Source organism: Anser brachyrhynchus (genome assembly GCF_964034855.1).
Source record: "Anser brachyrhynchus genome assembly, chromosome: W".
Taxonomy (NCBI): Eukaryota; Metazoa; Chordata; class Aves; order Anseriformes; family Anatidae; genus Anser; species Anser brachyrhynchus.
Genome location: NC_137704.1, coordinates 1,755,791 through 1,778,085, shown reverse-complemented (window position 1 = coordinate 1,778,085; position 22,295 = coordinate 1,755,791). Strand labels below are relative to the sequence as shown.

The window sequence follows — 22,295 nt, the reverse complement described above, 5'->3', positions numbered from 1 at the left end:
AGCTAATAATGCCATTTTCTTATAAAGAACATTCTTTCAACATACTTAACAGAAATCTTGCCTGCAAATGATAAATTCAACTTTAACACGCTATACTTCAAGGAGTTTCAAGTTTTGTGAGGGCTCACATATTCAATAGAACATAGCCTGGACACTTGAACCCAATGTCAAGCTGTTTAAAGGGAAAACAAAAAAGCCCCTAACACTTAACATGAGCGTGAGCTTCTAAATAGTTCTATCCAACTAATTTTATTTATAAATGAACTTTCCCTCTTTCTTGTGACAAGACAAAAAGTAGCAATGCTATATCGTGGCTAAGCATTTCGGGTGAAGAACCGAGGGACTGCGTGAACAGAACCCTTCTCCTGGCTCTTCACCGGACTCCAGAGGTGACTGAGACCAGCACTGCTGAGACACAGGCTAGCCTGTGAGTTTGTGAATAGCCCCTTTGAGTACAATGAGAACACTCAAGTGCTGGGCTTCATGCTCTTCTCCCACATTTCCCAACTTCAGATTTGCAAAGGCGTAACAATACTTTCTTTTCTCTTGGGTTTCATCCATGCTGTCTGCTTAGTCTGTAGTTTTGCAGCAGGGATGATCTCTTTCTCTGTCTTTATCTACTGCCTAGCACAATGGGACTCCCAGCTAGACAGGAGCCTCTAGGCATTAGTGTGTTGCAAATAACAACAGGGACAATAATGTACTGTTGCCTCAGTTTTGAAACTTCCTTCTCTTTTCTACAGAAACTGGACCCCACATAATAATTCTGCTAGCTAGCTAGACCAGAAAATGACACCAGTTATTAACCAGCTACTCATGGCAGGAGAGGCTGCTAGAATCAGAGCAGCTGCCCCTGTGGAGCCATTACCTTTCAGAACAAAACACTCTTGCACCCCCATAGTCAGCCTGGAAAAAGTAAACGATGTAGGCAGAACTTAAAAAAAAAATATATAAGCTTGAACCAAAGCATCCCTGTGGAGAGAATGGCTTTGGATCAGTCCCTGTATGCATGGTATATATGGTAAAAACAAAGCATACTAAGCTGTTAGGTGTTATAAGTGAAGGACATTTTCTAGAGATACACAATGTTCGTCCTGACAGAATCCCTTTAAGCACTGCCAAGAAAATTGAATACTGCACAGGAGAAGTAAATACCCTTCTACACAAAGACCTCACAAACTAGTTCTAAAAAAATGAAATTGTTGTCATTTTTATGCGGTTAAACCATATGAAAGTGATACAAAAGAACTCTTCTTTTTTTTTTTTTTTTTCTTTCTAAAATAAACATTCATCAGTGTGGAGAGAAGTTTGCCTGGAAGCATCTTACTTAACATCTGACACCTGCCTGCATAGAAACATTACTCAGTGCACAAGGGAGTGGTGGCAGCTGTGTATATGCACATGCAATGGACTAAATCACATACTACATTAATATTGGCTGCCTCCTGTCCTCAGCCTGTGCATCCTGCATGGGATGCTGCATAGTGAGAAGAAGTCTAATGGGAGCACATACTTCTCCCTTTCTTTTCTGTTATTGATCTGGAGCTGTGTTTGTGGCACATCTTCCTATTTTATTAGTGAGAAAAGCTTTCATGAGAATTCTTTAGCAGATTTTTCTTGGGTTGAGTAAGTATCTTCAGTGTCAGGTCTTAAATACCATTCAGAATGTGATCTTCAACTTTGGGCAGCAGAGAGAATTAGTGTTAATCCTGGATGGGAAGCATTGTTTCCTGTGAGGCTACAGGACTAAGATGAGGACTCCAAGGTGAGTTCCTGGCTTTATAATCGAACTAGTTTCAAAGAAAGGGGCATAAAAAGTAATGATTTAAATACAACTAATTTTCCATTCAGCTGTTAAATTATTCACTGTAAAATCAGACTCCTTTGAAGTGAAGTGTGAGAGCTAAGAATGGATGGTAAAACATTGAGTCGTGTCTCTAGGAAGTAATCTCCCTACTTCCATAACTCAGTCTGTGTTAGAGATTAGAGATAACATTAGAAATACACGAAAAGTATGCATATATCTCAGAGGAAAAGTGAGATGTAACTAATATTTGAAAAAGTTGATACTTTATTAAGAAATAAAACTTAAAAGGTAAAGTTATTTGTAATTAAGAGTAGCAACAGAGAAATAAGTCATACTTAGTTGTTGTCCAGTGCTAGTCCGACAAAATTTTACAGCCTAATTTTCAGTATTTCTAATGTGACAAGGGAGCAGAACTGCTCTGTGCAACAGGCAGGGTAAGATTCAGGGGGCTGCTGTGCACAAGGAAGAGTAAGGATCTTTTCTTCAAAAAACATCTTCCTTGCAAGTGAAGGTAATCCATTAAAAGAGAAGCCTATGCAGCCAACACATGCATGCAGATCAAAGGCTCAGTGAGAGTGTTCTGGGAGATGACAGAAGTGGCCTGCATTCACTCTCTAGGCTTATTGGTATCAGTGAATATTGCAGTTCATTATAGCTGAAAGTGGCAGAGAGCCAATATTTATATAACAGAGCCAAATGGAGGAAAATACAGGAGGAACTCAGAGGTCAAAGAAGAACAGAGGGTAAATGGAATATGCAACAACTCTACAAATGGCAATTTTGGTTGCTGGAGTAACTTTCTGACATACTTCAAGCAATATATGGTTCCTTACAGCAAATAACTCTTGCTGCTCCTTGAACTGAAGGCAGAGTTCATCAACCATTAGATCAGGTCAGAAAAGAGGGTTTGTGTTTTTATGCCAACATTTTGAACAGTCAGAGGTTGTCCAGTGGGTCTTTCGAGGGACTACAGCAGATGCAGAATGCATATGGGGCAACATGAATGGCAACTTCAGGTAAGTGAATCTGTTTGGCAGAGAACTGTTTTGAGAGATTAGCAGGCATACTGAATACAGAAATGTATCTCACAGAAGAATTTTACATTGTGTGATAATTGAGACACTGAGATAAATGGTAGCAATGGCTGTGTTTGATATAGGTGCACAGACCAGATTAGGCATGATAAACAAATGAGTTGTTTTTTGGCTCAAGTTTAGACTTGGGCTAATGCTCAAAGCATCAACTTCTTACGAGGATGTTGTTCAGTGCTTCATGTGTAATACACTGAAACTAAGTCTTCTGTAACCCCTTTCAAAGATGAATATAGTAAACAGTTGTGAAGCAGAGTATGTAGTGTAAAGGTGGAAATCTAGTTAAGAGGTAATACAGGAAGGTTTGAGGAATAAGACAGAAAGTGCACAAATTGTACTTGTAATGGCAGATGGCAGGCCATGAATGAGGACTGCAGGGTGGAACACGTATTTTGGAAACTACAGTGGAGCAGGATAATATCCCTTGCCCTAAACCTACACCAAAGTAATGCAAAAACACAAGAACCACTAATTTGTCAAATATATTGTGCCTACCAGTTTATGAAGTCCTCTCGCACACTTCTCTGAAGAAGTAGAGGGAGAGTTTAAGTTCAAACCCCGCTACCCAGACCAGAGCTGCTTTATGTCCAAAGCTCCCTGTCTCTGTTCACACTGGTGCACTCCATGCTTGGCTCTGTCTTGTAAGCCAACACCTTTTCATAGGCCTAAGTTTATGCCATATGGAAAATGTTAAAAAACAGCTGTTCTTGAAGAAGAAATCAACAAGCTTGCAGATACCAGAAGACAAAGAAAGAAAAAGCTCAGCAGGTGAGAAGGATGGGCAATGAACTGATCATTTGTAATCTGTACAATATCTAAAATGAAGCATTTTAGAAATGAGATTGTTGGAAATACATGTAAATGGCTTGGAAAGAATATACAAGAAACCTGACTTGCCTATCTGTAAGATCAACATTCATGAACATGTGGTTTTGTTCCACTGAGCAATAGGACTCTCCTCAAGTCCAAAGATTCCTTTCCTGAAATGATCAGTCCAGGAAAGAAGAGAAGGAGATGTCATCACTAGACTGAATGGACAAAGAAAGCAGATTCATGAATGAGGCAGTGTTCAGACAACAGTGAGTGGGCTTAAGTAATTCTCTAACAAGTCCAAGTTTTGTGAGCAGTACTGCCACAGAAACAGCAGATAACATGAGCTTCTTGCTGACCTGGCTGGCAGTATTACAGGGATAATATTTTTGTTAGGATGAACTGTTCTTGAACTATTCTAGCAGTGCAAAAGGTACAAACAGGCTGTCTTTCAAAATCAGGCATGCATCTCTCTCTCTCTCTCTCAGCAGGAGAAGAGGAGAATGTATGTATATACTTATGGTACTGTGGCTGTGTTGTGGTTTAACCCGGCTGGCAGCTAAACACCACACAGCCGTTCGCTCCCCCTCCCCCCTCCCTCTCTGGGATGGGGGAGAGAAACGGGAAAGTGAAGCCTGTGAGTTGAGATAAAGACAGTTTATTAAGACAGGAATATAATAATAACAATAATAATAATAGTGATAATGATAATAGTATTACTAATAATAATGTGTAAGAAACAAGTGATACACAATGCAATTGCTCACCACCTGCTGACCGATGCCCAGCCTATCCCCAAGCAGCCGGCGCCCCCACCCCGGCCAGCCACCCCTATATATTGTTTAGCATGACATCAGATGGTATGGAATACCCCTTTGGACAGTTTGGGTCAGCTGTCCTGGGTCTGTCCCCTCCCAGCTCCTGCTGCACCCCTAGCCTGCCCGCTGGCAGGACAGAGCGAGAAGCTGAAAAGTCCTTGGCCTGGTGTAAACACTGCTCTGCAACAATTAAAACATCAGCATGTTATCAGCGCTCTTCTCATCCTAATCCAAAACATAGCACCCTACCAGCTACTAGGAGGAAAAATTAACTCTGTCCTAACTGGAACCAGGACAGGCTGAACTTGAGAGATTCCCAATGCCTGCTTATGTTTGAATGTTTTTTCTTTGCAGTTCTTTTTGCAACACCCAATTTTTGCAACAGTCAGGCAATGCAAGAATCTTGTTCCAAGGGCACATCCAGACCCAATATTGTTTCTTTAACTTCCCCTTTGAGACCCTGATGCTTGTACTGATAATCTATTTAGTAACTTACTCATTTTTCTGCAATAAAAAAATGGAGTTCCTCATGCAGAGTGAGAATGTTCTAAACTCATTTGACAACGAAATGAAACAGACATAATTAAGTTTTTAGATTCATGGGAGAATCTACCAAGATTTGAGTCTAACCCAAAAATACATGAAAGGAAAGGTTATGGTTATATTTAAAATGATGGTGTCAGAGAGGTTACTGCGTATAAAATCAAATTTCTAATAAAACACTTTGTATCTCGACTCAAATAGCTGTAACAGTACTGATCTGTGGGCACAATGCAGGGTCTATAGAATGGCAGTTTAATACACTTCTCCCCTAACTTTCTCTGAATGAGAAACTGTTTCTTAGATCTTGGAGAAAATCTTAGCTTTAGACAGTACAGTCCGCTTCCTTGTGGGAAGAGGAATAAACTTGTCTGACATATAAGAACAACTTTGTTTAGATCAGGAGCTGTGACAGTGTGACTACTATAAATGGTTGTAGCAGGTTGTAGTGGGGTGGGGGTCTGTACATTCTCTTATGCAACAAGTGATAGAACAAGAGGAAATAGCCTCAAGTTGCACCAGGGGAGGTTTAAGTTGGGTATTAGGAAAAATTTCTTCTCTGAAAGGGTTGTGCGGCGTTGGAACAGGCTGCCCAGTGAAGTAGTTGACTCACCATCCCTGGAGGTCTTCAGAAGATTTGTAGATGTAGAGCTTAAGGACATGGTCTCATGGTAGACTTGGCAGTGCTAGGTTAATGGTTGGACTTAATGATCTTAGATGTCTTTTCCAACCTAAATGATTCCATGATTCTATGATTCTCATTAAATTAAAAACAAAAACGAATCCTCTGTCCAATATAGTTAAAACAATACAAATCTGTGGATAAGCTGGGTAGTAATTAAATACATTGTCATTCACCTCTCTATAAGTGCTTCAAATTGTTCCCAGGGCTGTGAATGAGTAAGCTCTACAAACAGTTGGTGACATTGTGAAATAAGTCAGCTTAGCTACATTTCTAATGAGTAATTGCACACCACAAACTCCTCTGTCAGTGAGATTTTGAATGCTTAACAATGTTAGCAGAGAGACTAGGAAGTTATCAGGAATGGATCACTTAATTGAAGATGGAAATTTTAATGGTCAGAAATAGAACAGCTTACTCTGCTACTGCAGATATGACAGACCTACTCGGCAGATTCAGCACACTTTGTTTAATCAGTCTCACTCCTTCTATAGGTAGTTAATTCACTCCAAATCAAACTGTAAATGAAAACACCTCCTCAATTTATTTCAAGTATGAATCTTTACTTATGTGTAAGTATTGTACAGAATTGTACAGTACATTTTCAGCAGTTAAGGCCACATTTTTATGCTTCTTTTATACACCTCATCTTCTCATCATTCAATATTTATTAGTTAAAAAGTATTGGGCATTCCTTTTAAACTGATACAATAAGTTACTTCAACAGTACTGTAAATGGAAGATATAATGGTTGTTTTCTTTTCCTCCTTTTTTAAAAGAAAGCGATGATGCATAGTAAAACAATCCATTTATAAGCCCCTGTAGCTAATCTCACAGGATAATGCTACTGAGAAGAAATTAATCCTGCCACAAAACTTTTGACCTATCACTGAATTTGGCTCAAGAACAAAGGCATGCTCTTTATCATTATTCTTGGGAAAACTTTCTCTCTAGAGTGAAATCCTGCCATTGAGGCAGTGAATTAATACTCTCAAGAAAATTAAGAATATATACAGAACAAGCTAAGAATTAGAAATTAATATCTGAAATGCAGAAGTAAGAGCATGTTTGTTCAAAATATTGAAAAAAAATCAAGTGGTAGCAAATATTAAGTTTTAGTTTATACACACATTTCCAGACCTAGCATCTAAGCATCCTAACCAGATGGATCCTGCTTGCCCCAGCTTCATGAAGAGCTTTCTGATTAGTTTGCCATCTTCACTGATGATCACACCTCTCCTACGTCCTGAAAACATATACTCCTGGTGATAAGATACAAGATGCATACCTTGGGGGGCAGGGATCCAGGCTACAGGCTTTCAGCAGCTGTGGAGGACGGCGGCTCATTATGCACAATGTTTCATCTGCAGTCTCCCTGGTTTGCTTGTTCAGGCAGGTCACCACAGCCTCCTGGACACCTGCACACAAAAATGCATGGTCACTGCCAGCTCCCGGTACCCAGAGGGGCATCCAAGGGCAGAGACAGCCCCGCAATTCCTTTTTTCTCCTCTGTTGGGAACAAGCCTTCAATTGTAACTCTTGTAATTTTCCTGTAACAGTCACACATTGCCTACTGCACCTTATATGTCTGGTTTCCCAGCTGACAGGGAGATGGTCTAATCAAAACTCTGCATGGGATGCTGGGCTTGTCCTTGCTCTCATTCTCACTGTGTGTCTCAACAGCATTGAGAAGTCTGTAGGTTCGTTCACTACTTACCTTGCCTGGGCAGAAAAATGTACAGTGCTCTCCAGTGATGCCTCCATTCATAGTATGTGCAGTCATGCTGTTTATTTGTCAGCCAGGCAGGTTAGGGTGTAAAGATAGCCTTGATGTTGGCACGCTATATTTTAAGAAACTAAGATTACTCTAAGTACAAAAGTAAAGCAAAACAAGGTCAAGTATCAGCTATTTTTCTATATCCAAACTAACACCTGCACTGGAGATGCAAAACTGCCAGGTGTGTCTGAGAACTGGTACAGAAGAGGGGTAGCTGTGAGGACTAAGAGAGAAGTTGGAAGATTGGATGATTAGGCTACAACTTGGAAAATGCTTGTTGATACCAAATTTGTCATGTACTCTTATGCACGCCAGTTACTCTGTCTCAGTTTTCCTGTAAAATAGGCATATCAAGATTTTTTGGATCACATGGTTAGAAAGATAGAAAATCAAGCATTGCAGCACTACATGTTATAGGAAAGACTACTTAGTGAAAGAAGTCTGCTGGATCTACTTCTTCCCCGGGGGTTGTGTGGATAGTTATTTGCCTAAATTCCCTAAAAATCTAATCCACAGTGGTTCAAGCAAGATAGAAGTATGCTCTTTACATTCATCCCAACCTCCTGAGTTGGGAAAAGGTTAGCTGAACTCACAATTGCATCATCTTTTCAAAATCAGCAATTAGTTTTCCAAAATATCTTACAATCTTTTGAAGATACCAGTGGGGGGAGGGGGGAAGAAGAAAAGTGGGAAGCTCAAACAGCTCCACGAGCAGTGTAACAGAATCATCAATGCTTTTTGCTATTTCTAACGCCAGAACACGTCATTAGGCAAACAATGACATCATATTGCTCTACAGGACCAAAGAACTGTAGCTCATCATAGGTTCTGCACTCCTGAAATCATTCGTAGATTCATTCCTCTTATTCTCAGTACAGGCTGAAGAGAGGTCCACAGCAAAGTGGCATGCTGAACAATTTATAGGTTTCTATGTGCTTGTGCAAGCCTATTCAGGACATGCCTGTGACCCTATCCCCAAGCATTATCCCTGCTGTACTCAGGTGCTGAAAAGAAGAAAGAAACTTGACATTTTGGGACATTTGGACATTTTTTCGACAACAAAATTACTGAAGACTCTTAAGTCAGCCAACATTGCTATGGGTTTCATTCTTCAGAAGATGGCCGCATACTTTCAAACAATTTTTCTATTCAAGTAATCTCCCCAAACACATTTATACATAAACAATATGTTCTCTGCCCTGTCTTGTTCAGTATGTTTCCAACCCAATTGTTTTTCTGTTGAGTATATTGCAAAACGAGGCATATGGACTCCCCCCTGGGACAGACTGCTCCTGTCTGCAGAACAGAAGCAGTTCTCTAACTGGTGGGAAATGGCACTGTGTTGAAATTATTGGTCTCTACTTTGCATTGATCACTTGAGCAGGCCTAAATAGCAAGACCAAACTGATGAACACAGGGGAAAAGGACCACTAGTCCTGAGGAAGGGAAATGTTGGAAAGTACTTCTCTTAACTGTGTGGAAAGAAACCACTGAGTTCTGCATACTGACAATTTCATTGTTTGATAGGGATAAGGCTAAACACATCTGTTATGTGCTTTTCAGATCAGAATTTTGTAAACTAGGTCTATTTCCACAGTTTCAATTTCTCCTCTCTGAAGTGTGTCACTAATGAGCTGTTGACCAATGATTATCAATTACCTCAGCGCTTTTGCATTGCCTGGTTCGGAGCTGACTATCCAACTCTGATTGACTGTGAGGTCTTGAATTCCGCCTCTCCTCCATTTCTCCATCCCAACCCAGATGATTTCATAGAATCATAGAATATCCAGAGTTGGAAGGCTTTATCAAGCTCATGGAGTCAAGCTCTGAAACTACTGCTCTTCAGCTTTTACTATACAACTGTCCCCAAACCCCACAGTGTGCTCATTAGGACCACATCAGGAGTTGAACTCGACCCTTGTGGATCCCTTACAACTCTGATTCTACGATTCTATTACCCATGCTTCCTCCTGTCACCTAAATTATCTCTGATTGTATTTCCAACAATTTTAGTCTATTCTACCAGCATTCTACTCTGCTCATTGTGATTACCATTCAGAAATTCTTGCAAATTTTTACCTTATAAAGATTTCAGTATGACTATTAATCCTGTCTGATGGCCTGGGTATTGAAGAAAAAGGCTCCTCCTGAGCTTAGCTAGTCCGTTGTTCCTAGATCTGGTAATGACAGAGATTGCTGGCTATAACAGTATGTGCCAATGACTAAAAAAAAATCTAGCTTGCTCTAGCAGCAAACAAATGTGCTCAAAATCACTTTTTTCAGCTTCTCCTTGATTCTCACATGGAATTCATTTCAGCATATTGATAACATCTATCCTCTGTTTTTGATAGGTCAATGAGGCGATTGGTTACAAACTTTAAATCAACAGAGGGATCACTGTACCTTTAGAGGATATAAAGAGCTACTGTCTGTCAGAAGCTCCACAGTATGGAGACCATTAAAAAAAGTGTATGAACTTCAAGAAATTTGCTTGTCAAATAAGTGAATTCTAAGCACTATTATGGACAATATTACCAGAACAAAAGCTGTTCTCTTTAAAATTGCTTTCTCTGAAAAAAAGAAATCAGTTCTGAGTGGGAAATTGCAATACAAAATGGTATAAGGGTGGGACATGAATCTAAGCAGTTTAAGTTAACTTTCAAAATACCATCAAATGAGATTTTCTATGTTTATATCTACCAGAATAGAATAATTGTTACATGATATTTGATGACAGCTCTGGGAAATGCAGCTACTAACAGCAGACTAAATGGCTAACTAATTCCTTCTGGTTGCTACTTCTAGGAGGTGAAAGGTTACTTCTGCATCTATCCAATTTCTTCTCTTGAGATTCCAAAACCAATAAAATTAGTTTGACCTGTCTTGCACCTATGGCTGCAAAAGTATCTGACTTAGCATCTGCTAATCTGCAAAATTTGGAGCTGACATCAGACAAAAAGAAATCTTGGCTAAAGGTTTTTGCTGACAATTATAAAGCAAAATGTCTCTGTCATTTCAGTCTATGTTGGAAAAATATGCACATAATCACTGTATTTAGAGAAATGACTTCATTTCAACAGGACATTTCTAGAAGATATTAAGGTTTCAGTATTCACAGCGCAAATGTGACAAATCATTAGTGCTCACTAGTAGACTCAATATGTGACAGATACTCCTGTAAAGTCAGTGTTCATCACCACTTAGCATACATTAGTGTCAGATTTTTTATGTAGGAATCAAAGCAATAGAGGCAATGATATGACAACTCTTTGTGAACTGCTCTAAACACTGACTACCATCAGCAAGATAATAGTAAGCTTAGAAACCTCTTGCATTATTTTCCATTAATTATTACTGTTGTTTATAAGTTTGCAACATATTACTGGTAAATCTGTGTAGATCAAACTCTTAAGCATTCATGAGTTATTGAGTGGTTTCCAGTCCTAGTGTATTCATTCTGTATTTATGTATATGTAGCCTGAAACTTCTCATGTAAAAAGAGAGCACCTAACAAAATCAAGATTTAATTTAAAAATAATGGAGAGAGCTTATTTTTCAGAACTAGCTAGACAAAATGATGGGAAAAATGAATATCAGAGCACATTAGTATTCCCTAACATGTGGATCCTGTGACCTTGATTAACACTGAGAAGCTCCAAGCATCAAGTCTGCTAGCTTCAGGCAATTACACCATTAGTACTTTTTTACCATATGTTTTCTTAGCAGTGAGATCAGAACTAGTGGCACTTAGTGGTAGGAGTTACAGAACCAGCTGAGCCCTTAGAATATCAATAATCAAATGCATCTGCTATGGGAGGACCATTTGTTTCCACGTCTATATTTGCACAGCACAAGTCAAGAGATAAAAACTAAAAATGACATATGATTCTTGCCTGTATCACAAAATCACTTCAGCAATTTTTGTGTGAGTGCAATCTGAATGATCTGCAGATACATGGAAACAGTAATACATGAAACATTGATCATTCTTGGTGACAGCCAGAACATGGAGCCTCAAAGTCCTGTGTAAAACATGTCATGCACTTGGGCATTTTACAGTTTTCATCCAAGCCTTTTCAAATAGATGCATCAAAGGAACAAGTCCATGGGTGTTCTCACTGAAAAGCATGCACTTAAAGAGGGAAAGCACATGCAACACAGAAACATTTTGCACTTACCTCCTCCACAGGACTCTGAGCACTCTGTATAGCCCTCATATCGCCAGTCATAGAGCTCATCAAATTCCTGCAAGCTGCCATAGAGCAGGTCGGTTTCCTCTGGGGTATATTCAGTTGCCTCTCCACTGCAAGGGCCACTGTAACAGGCTCTCTGAGACACAGGTTTTAGACCTTCACATTCATCAATGGGCAAGTCAGCGACAGACTGAGAGAAAGACAGGAGCACCTGACATTTCACAAGCCGCACCTGGCTGCCCACTCCACAGGTGACACTACAGGAGGACCAAGCCTCAGGAATAAACCTGTGAGGGAAAGAGCGAGCACAAGGTGAGCAATGTCCATAAACAACCAGGCAAGCAAAAGTAGCATAGGCCAGTCCAAGCCAAAGTCCGTTTAATGAAAAATACATGCTTCACCTTATCACCATGCTATAATGAAATACACATAAAAACCATGATGTAGGAGTTGAGCTGGCAACTCACCAGCAACAGTAGAAAGGCTCTCAAGAACTTTTGGAGTATCTCATCTCCAGATAGGAAGACAAATGCTGAGAGCACCTATGCTTATCCTAAAAGCTCTCAATGTAAGGAGTCCTGGAAACTCCTGATGTGCACCACAATCCCACTACTTTTTTCTAGGATTCAACCTAAAGCACCTTTGCCTTAGGTGATAACACAGCTATGTCATTAAAACTTACTAAATAGGCTGTTATATACTACGTACAGTGTTCTGAGGAAAATAATGTCAACCATTGAACCTGTGCTGCAGAAACTGTCTTTAAAACTTAATTCAAAACCATGAAAAGATAAAAGCCCACCATCTTTTTAGCTTTTTACTATTATTATTATTTTTCCTAGTGCATTTCATTTCCGTTCTCATTATTAAAAGAGTGTTCTATTTCTATTCTGGATTTTTCTGACTGTTACTCTTGTCTCTCTGATTAGGAACCCTTACATACTCCAGATTTTTGCCTCTGAAGGTCTATATATACGTTAATCAAAACACTTTGCAGCTATCTTTACAATAAGCAAAAAAGACCGAATTCTATACTTTTGGTGCCATTTTCCTCAAAAATGGCATTGCCTTCCAGGGCAGAAGGCAATACATACATCTGTTCCACAGAGTAGGTCTACCTAAAGCTATTGGAAATTCATTTCTTACCTTGAGAATCCTATGAACAGCCTGATAGGGAGAGAAAGGAAATTTAGTTTTGTGATTATCATCCTTTACAGTTTTTGTATGCACTTTTTTTTGTTGTTGTTGTTTAATCCACTACCTTTCTCTAGTTGACAAAAGGACCTTCCCTTCACTAAGGAAAAACCTGAATCCAAAACCAAGAGGGGAACTTGGTGCCCCCACAGCCTGTATGTACCAGGATCCCTCACTGGAACAACTTGGTCTCTTAGAGCAGATACTGTGCATTTCTCTACCCACTTTTTGTGGGTGCTTATAACATGTTGTTATAGCCCTCGTATCCATTGCTAGCACTATACACGGGAAGTAATACAATGGAAATAAATGGATTTTATATATTATTGGAACATTTGGAACTGTTCTTTATACTGCTCTCAAAACTGCAAGATTTCATTCTGAAGGAAAACCTTTGAGAAACTAACAATGAAAAGTGATTCCATTTCTCTATCCTAAGACATTCTATCTTGCAAATGACAAAGATTGGTTTTGTTTCAAAGACCGTTAGAGTCCAGTGGAGGGCCACAAAGATGATACAGGGTCTGGAGCATCTTCCCTATGAGGAAAGGCTGAGAGACCTGGGTCTGTTCAGCCTGGAGAAGAGAAGACTGAGAGGGGATCTCATCAATGTGTATATATACCTGAGGTGTGGGATACAGAGGGATTTGGCCAACCTCTTTTCAGTGGTTTGTGGGGACAGGACAAGGGGCAATGGCCACAAGATAGAGCACAGGAAGTTCCACACCAACACGCGAAAGAACTTCTTCACGGTGAGGGTAATGGAGCACTGGAACAGGCTGCCCAGGGAGGCTGTGGAGTCTCCTTCTCTGGAGATATTCAAGGCCCATCTGGAGGCCTACCTGGGCAACCTGCTCTAGGGAACCTGCTTTGGCAGGGGCATTGGACCCAATGATCTCTCATGGTCCCTTCCAACCCCTACAGTTCTGTGATTTGGTGATTTTTCATTTTGAAGGGATTATAGTTTTTAACAGTACAGGTGGGCCACTCATATTATTTTCTCTGTGCTATTATTATAATACTGTTTTGATGCAGAAAACCTCCTGTCACAGATTAAACAGTCCATGTCAGCCACTGTGATTTAGATACTTTGATTAATTTGAACATAAAGCTTCTTGGCATGACAAACTAAGATGTAAAAATCTTAATCAGGTTACAAAAAAAGTCACTGTGGATGTCTTCATCAAAAGCCCTATTCCCTGTATTTTTTAACATTCAGAATTGTTGTGTAACTTTGCCTTGTTGAAGGGCTGCTGTATTCCAAACCAAAAGGGATTATATTTTGCCAGGCATTAAAATTACTCATTTAGAAAAACAGAGACACTTTACACACTCAGTATTTACACATGATGTATATCACCCATACAAACACAGGAACAAAAGAGAAAGGAAACAAAAGAGAAGTAAGAACTTTAATAAAGCATACTGGATTCTTTTTGAAATGATACTTGACCTACAAATGCCACATATTACTTTATTTTGCCCTTGTCAGCAACTCATAATGCAAATATTGGAATACCTTCAGGAAATTATATTTTATTCAGCTTTCCAGGCTCAATTTCTACATTTTAAGTAATACATTTGAAACGCAATTTTATTCAAATATAACTGCTGGCTGCTGAAGCACAGAGTGAATTGGTAGAACCAAGAGGTGTAAGCAGGAAAAAAAAGGGGGGGGAGTGGGAGAAAAAAAAAATACAAACAACAACAACAACAAAATATAAAATCTCCAAACAGGAGTTGTCATTATATACTGAACATTTATGTGATGTGAATGTATAGTATAAATACATACACTGGTTCCGAATTTTCCATCATCCTTAATTTAATTACAAAGGAAATTACAAAGGATTTGAGATATCTTTGTGTGGTCATTAATGATAAATGTTGCCAAATGGTGAGCACAGAACATAAAAAGTATGTGAATAATAAGCAGTCAATTCCATGGGTTTAAAGTTATTTGTTCTGCATATAGCATATCTTCCACTGCGCACTATTGTGCTTTTCTGTATGCTCACAACTGTGTCTTCTTTGAAAACTAAAGTGGCGGAGGTTTATAGAGAAGGAGATATTTTAGAAAACAGGAAATGATGGAGGTGCTTCAGATGTCATTGTACATTGTTTAATTAAATCCTGCTTTAACACCAGTCCCTGTAATAACAGCCATAATAAGTAAGACAAACACAATGGCTAGTTGCTGTGTTGTTACAGTAGTAGCTATCAGCCAAAGCCCAACTGGGCTAATTGCTGCACAAATAAAAACAAAAAGATGACTCTTGCCTCAAACAGATTACTTTGAATATTTTATGGCTCGTAGCAGACTTCCCAGTGATTAGCATGTTACTATTGCATCAAAAATCATCTTTTATTCCTCTGCACAGCAAAAATAACACTTTTTCCCTCACAGAAAAATGCAGAATTGAGTGTATTCTGAGTGCTCTGTTGAAAAGAGAAGTCTTTTGCTCCCACTTTAGAGAGAACAGTACTGGGTGAAGTGAAAGCTGGAAGGAGGGAACATCATGACCTTTCTCTGTTATGATTGACCTAACCATGCCTGCTGCTACCCAACTGCATGAGTGTTGCCTACATTGTGGCACCCAGCTGTAGCTGTGCTATGGCAGAAGGGCACCTCTGCCTACCATTCCCCTGGGCATCTGTGTAGGCAGCAGTTTTCTCAAGCTTGAAAGGAAACAGGTTAGAATGAAAGGTGGAAAACTATCATTTAAAAAAAAAATTAGAAATTGATGTCTCTTGTAAACAAATGCCTGTGCTTGTTTCCTTGACCTGGAGGCACTTATGGTGATGGACCAACAACCATTTCCCATTACAGAAACATGCTGGCAAAATAGCAAGCTCTGGACTTAAACAATGAATTGCATTTTTGGATGTTCTTTTTTGTTTGATAGCTGTTAATGCTTCACATTGTTCACAACATTAATGTTAGCTAAAAGAAATGGATTGTTGCATGATTTACCATGTGCACAAAAGCCTACAATGGGCCACACAGTGCTCTATGAGCAGAGGAAAAGAAATGTAATGCCACTGACATTAATGGACTTCTACAGGATTCACTCAGGTGTGGTACAGTGCAGGTTTAAGTTCATTGCTTTTGTAGGGTAAGACTTTTAAATACATTTTAATGTAACAGCAAAACTAACATATGGGTGTTTGTACATATACCACTTAATACAAATACATTGGTCAACTTTTGAAACACATTGCAGTCCAGCATTCAGGCTGTACACATACAATTTACCTGCAAGAACAAACAAATTTCAGCTGTTCACAGAATTGTAGGAATGTGTGAACACTTGGTAGGTGCCACTTGCCGAGTTCAGTTTTGCAACGACCATTTGCATTTGTCAGTATTATTAAGTATTAACGTTTACATTTGAGAATGCCTCTTTAGATAACAATTTGCCTAGTAATTTAAAAGAACTTATTTTTAAATTATATAGATGGAATGCACCAAAAAAACCCAGCTTCTGTAGACTAGCTGAGGCACGGCTAAGGATTGCTGTATATTCCCCTCCATGAAGTAACATATAGGTGACTGAGAAAATCAGAAGTGAAACACAAAGACAGATTCAATGCTCAGTAATGGGAGATCTTCCACACAGTTCACAGTGGGTTCAGTTCCAGACACACGAAAAAGAAAGATGGTATAGAGACTGATATCATTTATGCTTTTGAGAATTTTTTTTTCCACTGCTACTTAAATGACATATTGCCCTCAGCTTTTATTACTTAGTGCCATTTTTAAAAATCCATCATTGGGTAAATCCATTATTTAGGCAAAGGCTGAAATTCTGAGAACCGTACATACAAATAAAACAGGGTGTTCAAAAGCACTGAAACCCATCTCTTAAATCTCCTAAAACCAGATACTACTGGTGAAATAAAGTTCTCATTGGCTTGTTCAAAGGCTTAGTAGACTTCTGTGCCAGAACTAGTAACTCAACTCAGACTTCCAGACTCCTTGTCTTGCACTGAAATGCAAGCCTGTCCTTCTTCTTCAGGAGAGGCCACCTTTCTATGGGATTTAACATGTAGGTAATACCACAGGATGCTCACACAGCACTGGGGCTGTTCCAAGAAGTGTAACAGAGGAGGTCATGACCATCTGTCAATAAAATCTCAGGGCTCCATCTGTAAGAGTAATGGCACAAGAGGCACTTGTATAGGTTCAATTCCAATTGGAGTGATTATGATCTATCCCTCTATAGTTTCTCTTCAGTTTAGTTTGAATATGGTCTTTTCTTTCCACTTTGTGTCAAATCACTCTGTATAATTGGTGCTCTCCATAAGCTCACCACTGTCTTAATACCCAGGAAAAGATATCTGATTCTGTCCTTTACAGATATCAGACATTTATTCTAAGCAGTAGTAATTCTCTAAAGAGGTGTCTTGAATGAATAGTAAGAACTCATTAACTAATATTAGGCTGCTGCACTGCTCATCTCTGTGACCGACCATGTGGATAGTTTCATTGTACATAATTAGATCATAATATGGAGAAGTTTCCCTAAACTCGCTTCTTTCTCTTTGTCATATAACACTGATAAGGAGGACAAACAACAGCATAACATTTGATAGTATCTGTGTGACAACACTACTATTTTGGCAATGCAATAGAAATAATGTACTTAATTCTTGAAGTAAAGCATTTGCAGGCAGTTTCAAATTTACATATTAACCTGTGAATTTGGTATAGACATAACTGTAGAAACTATTTAACAGTGAAAACCAGAATGGCATAGATTCCATGTCTTTGGAAATGTATATACCTTCTGAAAAGTAAGAAAGAGATATTGGGTAACTGCCACACTGGCCTCTCTGTCCAAATCCAGTTCCCGGAGGGCTCTGCCCCCCCACTGATGCATGTCAGGAATTTCCTTTTGTTTCTTACTGAAGTGGCCCCATCACTACGATGGTGCCATCTGGCATCCAGATATTATTGTTTGCTTTTTTTTTTTCCCCCTTCTTTTTATGGCTAGCACAAGGGTTATTTATGGCAATATGTTAAAAGCTGGGTATGGTGTTAACATACAAAAGCATTTCTCAAGAGTTAGTGACAGAAATCTTTTAAACACCCCCCCCCCCACACCCATAAAACCAATCTCATTACACGCAGAAGAACCCATGCTTTTTAAGTCATGATCACTGTTCTTTCTGACTCCACTGTAATGTTGTGCTGGTGTAATCAGCTACAGTGCAAGAGGTCAGACAGAAAGATACTGTGGCTTCTCTCTTTGATAATGTCTTATCAAAGACAGAAATAGAAATATAGAAATAGAAATAATGTATTTCTAAGGCCTACTGAATGGTCGCTTCAGAGATGGACAGAAATAGGAGAACAATGCATACAATGCCATAAGACAGCAAGGACTTCTCCCCTTACACCTTTGTCTTAGCAGAGATTACAATACTTGCTTACTGGTCTGGAGTATTTCCTATTAGTTCTGTCAAAAATTAATATTTAATTGACTCTGTGTAGGGATGCAGCAGGTCAAACACAAATTTAACCGTCCCGTCTAGCCTCCAAGTGGCTGAACTTGTTGTAAGTAATTCTTTGACCAGCAGAACCAATGAAGACCAATTTAACATGGATTTGGATTTTAAGGTTGAAAGCCCAAGTGGATTCTCTGATTTCTCTTGTGGACCAAACTCTTTTAGAAAGTGTTCCTTCAGATGGGGAATTAGTAGGCTGACAGTTTTCTACCTAACCATCTATTTCAGTGAAACATGCGGGAAACTACCACTGAATTTCCTGGTGAATATTAACCAAATTTGACAGAGGGGTAAAGTTCCTTGTGATAACTTTGTACCTCTGTCAAATTCCGTTAATAGCAATAAATTCAGACATAACTGAGGGAAGAGGAAGGCAAATGACAGACAGACATATACAGACAAAATTAAACTCTAAGACTTGCTTCCTTTGGAAAATCCTGAAGAAATAAACAATGGAAGTCATTAGACGCAGACGGAATAAAACTGCGGCATCTGCTGCCCTAGCAGCACAATTTAGAGAATGATCACAAATTACAGGTAGAAGGACAGTGCAAAAAATGTATGTAGCTTTATAACTCATAGTTTTCAATTTCATAACAAAAAATTATTCAATAGAAAGTCATTATAATCACAAGGCAGCATGAGACCTCAAAATATACAAGAAATTTTGTGGAAAATTTCTGCTTTTGCTTTTAAGTTTCCAATCAAAAGTAAACTTTGAGGAGGACAAAACAGTTGCTTATAGATGGGAATTGCTTTCTTTGCCTGAAGAATGATAATGAAGAAGAGATGACAGTGTTAGGGGCAAAGTGCGGTCTGCTGGCTACAAAGAATTATCCTGTCTGTAGAGGAGAAGGGGGGCAGTGACTTGATAACATAAGAAAGCTCAGGAAGAACATCAGATGAAGTATAGAAGGATGAGTCCTTACTGACATCTACCTATGTGCAGTCATGAAATCAGTTGCTATTGCATCAGTACAGAGCAAGCAGGAAAATCACATAAACATATCTTGTCTGAAGAAACTTCCAGCATTTCAGCTTCTAGCAGATACACTCACAAACTCAGTACTGCCTTCTCAGCACTTGGCTTACCATTTCTCTGGAGGGCTCCTGCTTTACAACTTCTCCCTCTCCACTCCATGCTGTCTCTCCTCTCCCCATCATTATCTCCCTGACAAACTGAGGTGTAGGGTCTCAGAGAAAGCCTGTCCTGGCTCCCTCAGTTCAATTCCCACCCTCAAACCAGCTCCGCTCTACTGAATTAGGGCAAGGGGAAGGCCTGCTCAGAGAAGGGGAAGCACACAATTAAAATTATTTTTTACAAGCCCTGATGTGTCTTCTGAAAATATTTACAGCAAAGTAAGACACTACAAAGAAATGAGATGCTTAGGTAGATAAACAGTATCAAATAGAATCATAGAATCAAAGAATATCCCGAGTTGGAAAGGACCCATAAGGATCATCAAGTCCAACTGCTGGCACCGCACAGGTCTGCCCAAAAGTTTAGACCATGTGACTAAGTGCACGGTCCAATCGCTTCTTAAATTCAGACAGGCTTGGTGCCATGACTACTTCACTGGGGAGCCTGTTCCAGTGTGCAACCACCCTCTTGGTGAAGAACCTCTTCCTGATGTCCAGCCTAAACTTGGCCTGCCTCAGCTTAACACCGTTCCCGTGGGTCCTATCACTGGTGATTATGGAGAATAGGTCCCCTGCCCCTCCACTCCCCCTTGAGAGGAAGTTGTAGACTGCGATGAGGTCCCCCCTCAGCCTCCTCTTCTCCAGGCTGAGCAGGCCCAGTGACCTCAGCCGCTCCTCATACGTCTTCCCCTCTAGGCCCTTCACTATCTTTGTTGCCCTTCTCTGGACACTCTCCAACAGTTTAATGTCCTTTTTGTAATGTGGTGCCCAGAACTGCACACAGTACTGGAGGTGAGGCCGCACCAGCGCAGTGTAGAGCGGGACGATCACTTCCCTCGACTGACTAGCAATGCCGTGCTTGATGCACCCCAGGATACGGTTGGCCCTCCTGGCTGCCAAGGCACACTGCTGGCTCAAATAGGTGTCAATAGGTAGTCATGTTCTAATTACTCAAATTCACAATCAGCAAAAGAGCTGGCAACATCACACACAGTCTCACACCAGCTGGCATTTGATCCAGCATCTAAAAAAAATCTCACCATTTCTGACACTTAGATTAGCATGCAACTACACTCCACGCTGACCATTTATCAGTCAATACACATGGGTGATAGTCCAATATCTGTCAGCATGGTGAGCCATGGGATACTACCTTGTGTCTCTCTAGCTAGAGAAGGAGAAGCCAAAAGATGCATTATCCTGTAATTCACCTTACTTTTCAACGTATTGGTGTATTTGAAATTGTTATGTAGTCGAGTGATGCTATAAAACTTGGCTCCAAAGTTGATTGTTAACTGTGTCTTGGTGAATTCTGAATGTTTTGTCTTTTTTTTTTTAAATGTCACTATATACCTTTAAAAATCTAATAAACAGAACCTAAATTGAATATGTGTTTAAAGCTAGAAATTAAAGAAAAACACTATTAATAGTGAAGCACTGAAACCAATTTTCTGGGGAAGTTCACCACTCAAGGTCACTGTCAACAGATTAGATAGTCTGAAACAATGTGCATATGGCTGTTAAGGTTTACAGACAGGGATTGCATGGATGTGCCTTTCAGCACAAGCTTTCTAAGTTTTTATTTGGCCTTTCTGGCTCATGCCTTATCACTAGAAATCATTCCAAGCTAAACACAAGACATGGATATCTCCAAGCTTTGGGAAAGTTTGTACAAAGAGTCTGACTTTTCACCCTCTATTTTAGCTACTAGTCAACATGTATAAAAATCTATAGCTGAATTAAATTTAATGTCATATCGATTTCTCATCAGCCTAAAATAAAGATTATTCATGCTTGCAGAGTCGTGCCTTGTAAGGAGAAAGAAATGTACAAAATGTTGCCCCATGGCAGAATGAACTTAGACTAGACAGTGCTCCACTGTATTAGTATCCCACTGGTATCATTAAACTGTCGCGTGAGATGGGGTAAAAAGATAACAAGACCTTTGGCGGTCAGGGCCTTTATTGCAACAGTAAAACTGTAAAGTAAGATGTCATAGATGCAATTAAAACTATTTAAAATTCTTGAACTCCTTCTTCTTTCCCTGTTAGAGCACCACAAGTAATACACACATAAGCTTTTCTAGAGTATTTTATTAAAATGCATATGCTTATTCTATACAAATCCCTTCTTGCTAATATTTAAAGCTACACACAGTCATATAAAATATTACTGCACTCTTTTTCTACAGTACTAACAACAGTCTTCAAAAAATTTACCTAAAACTTTGCCACTGTATGAAATTGCTGCAAATTTTTCCAAATATGACCACATATCAGCATGATTCCATTTGGTAAAATACCTGGCAATACATATTTTTATTTACGCCTTCAGAAGTTAATTGCAGTTTGCTAAATGCACATTTAGTTAAGTGGTTTACTATAGTGTAGCAAGCCACAAGCAAACATTCAGAAATACAGAATTTTCTAGACTTTGCTTGTGAATGAATCAACTAACAAAGTTTATTCTGGAAACAGTAAAACGGCTTATTATATTATATGCTATAGCTGCTACTAATATATATATATACACGTGTGAATATCTGCAGTTTTATAAATGTGTGTATATAAATGCATGTGTGTATACATGTATGCATTTATGTACACATGAGAGATGGATTAATAAATTTATTATTCGGAGGGTGCTTTATGTATATCTCTTGCTCTGTGTCAACGTTCCAGTTGCACACAAATTCAATTCAGGAGAATTGAATCTGTGCCAAAATTACAATT

The 22,295-nt window shown here is 39.3% G+C and overlaps 1 protein-coding gene across 2 annotated transcripts in view; it reads right to left on the bottom strand.

Annotated features, from left to right (window-relative positions):
- Positions 1 to 22,295, bottom strand: part of LOC308184664 (ADAMTS-like protein 1) — a 43,624-nt gene that overhangs the window by 10,570 nt on the left and 10,759 nt on the right. For both annotated transcript variants that reach the window (XM_080571961.1, XM_080571962.1), the window contains exons 5-6: positions 11,704 to 12,005; positions 7,037 to 7,166 (exon numbers count right to left, since the gene is read on the bottom strand). In XM_080571961.1, the coding sequence (XP_080428087.1) occupies positions 7,037 to 7,166; positions 11,704 to 12,005 (432 nt within the window). The remainder of the gene's footprint in view (positions 1 to 7,036; positions 7,167 to 11,703; positions 12,006 to 22,295) is intronic.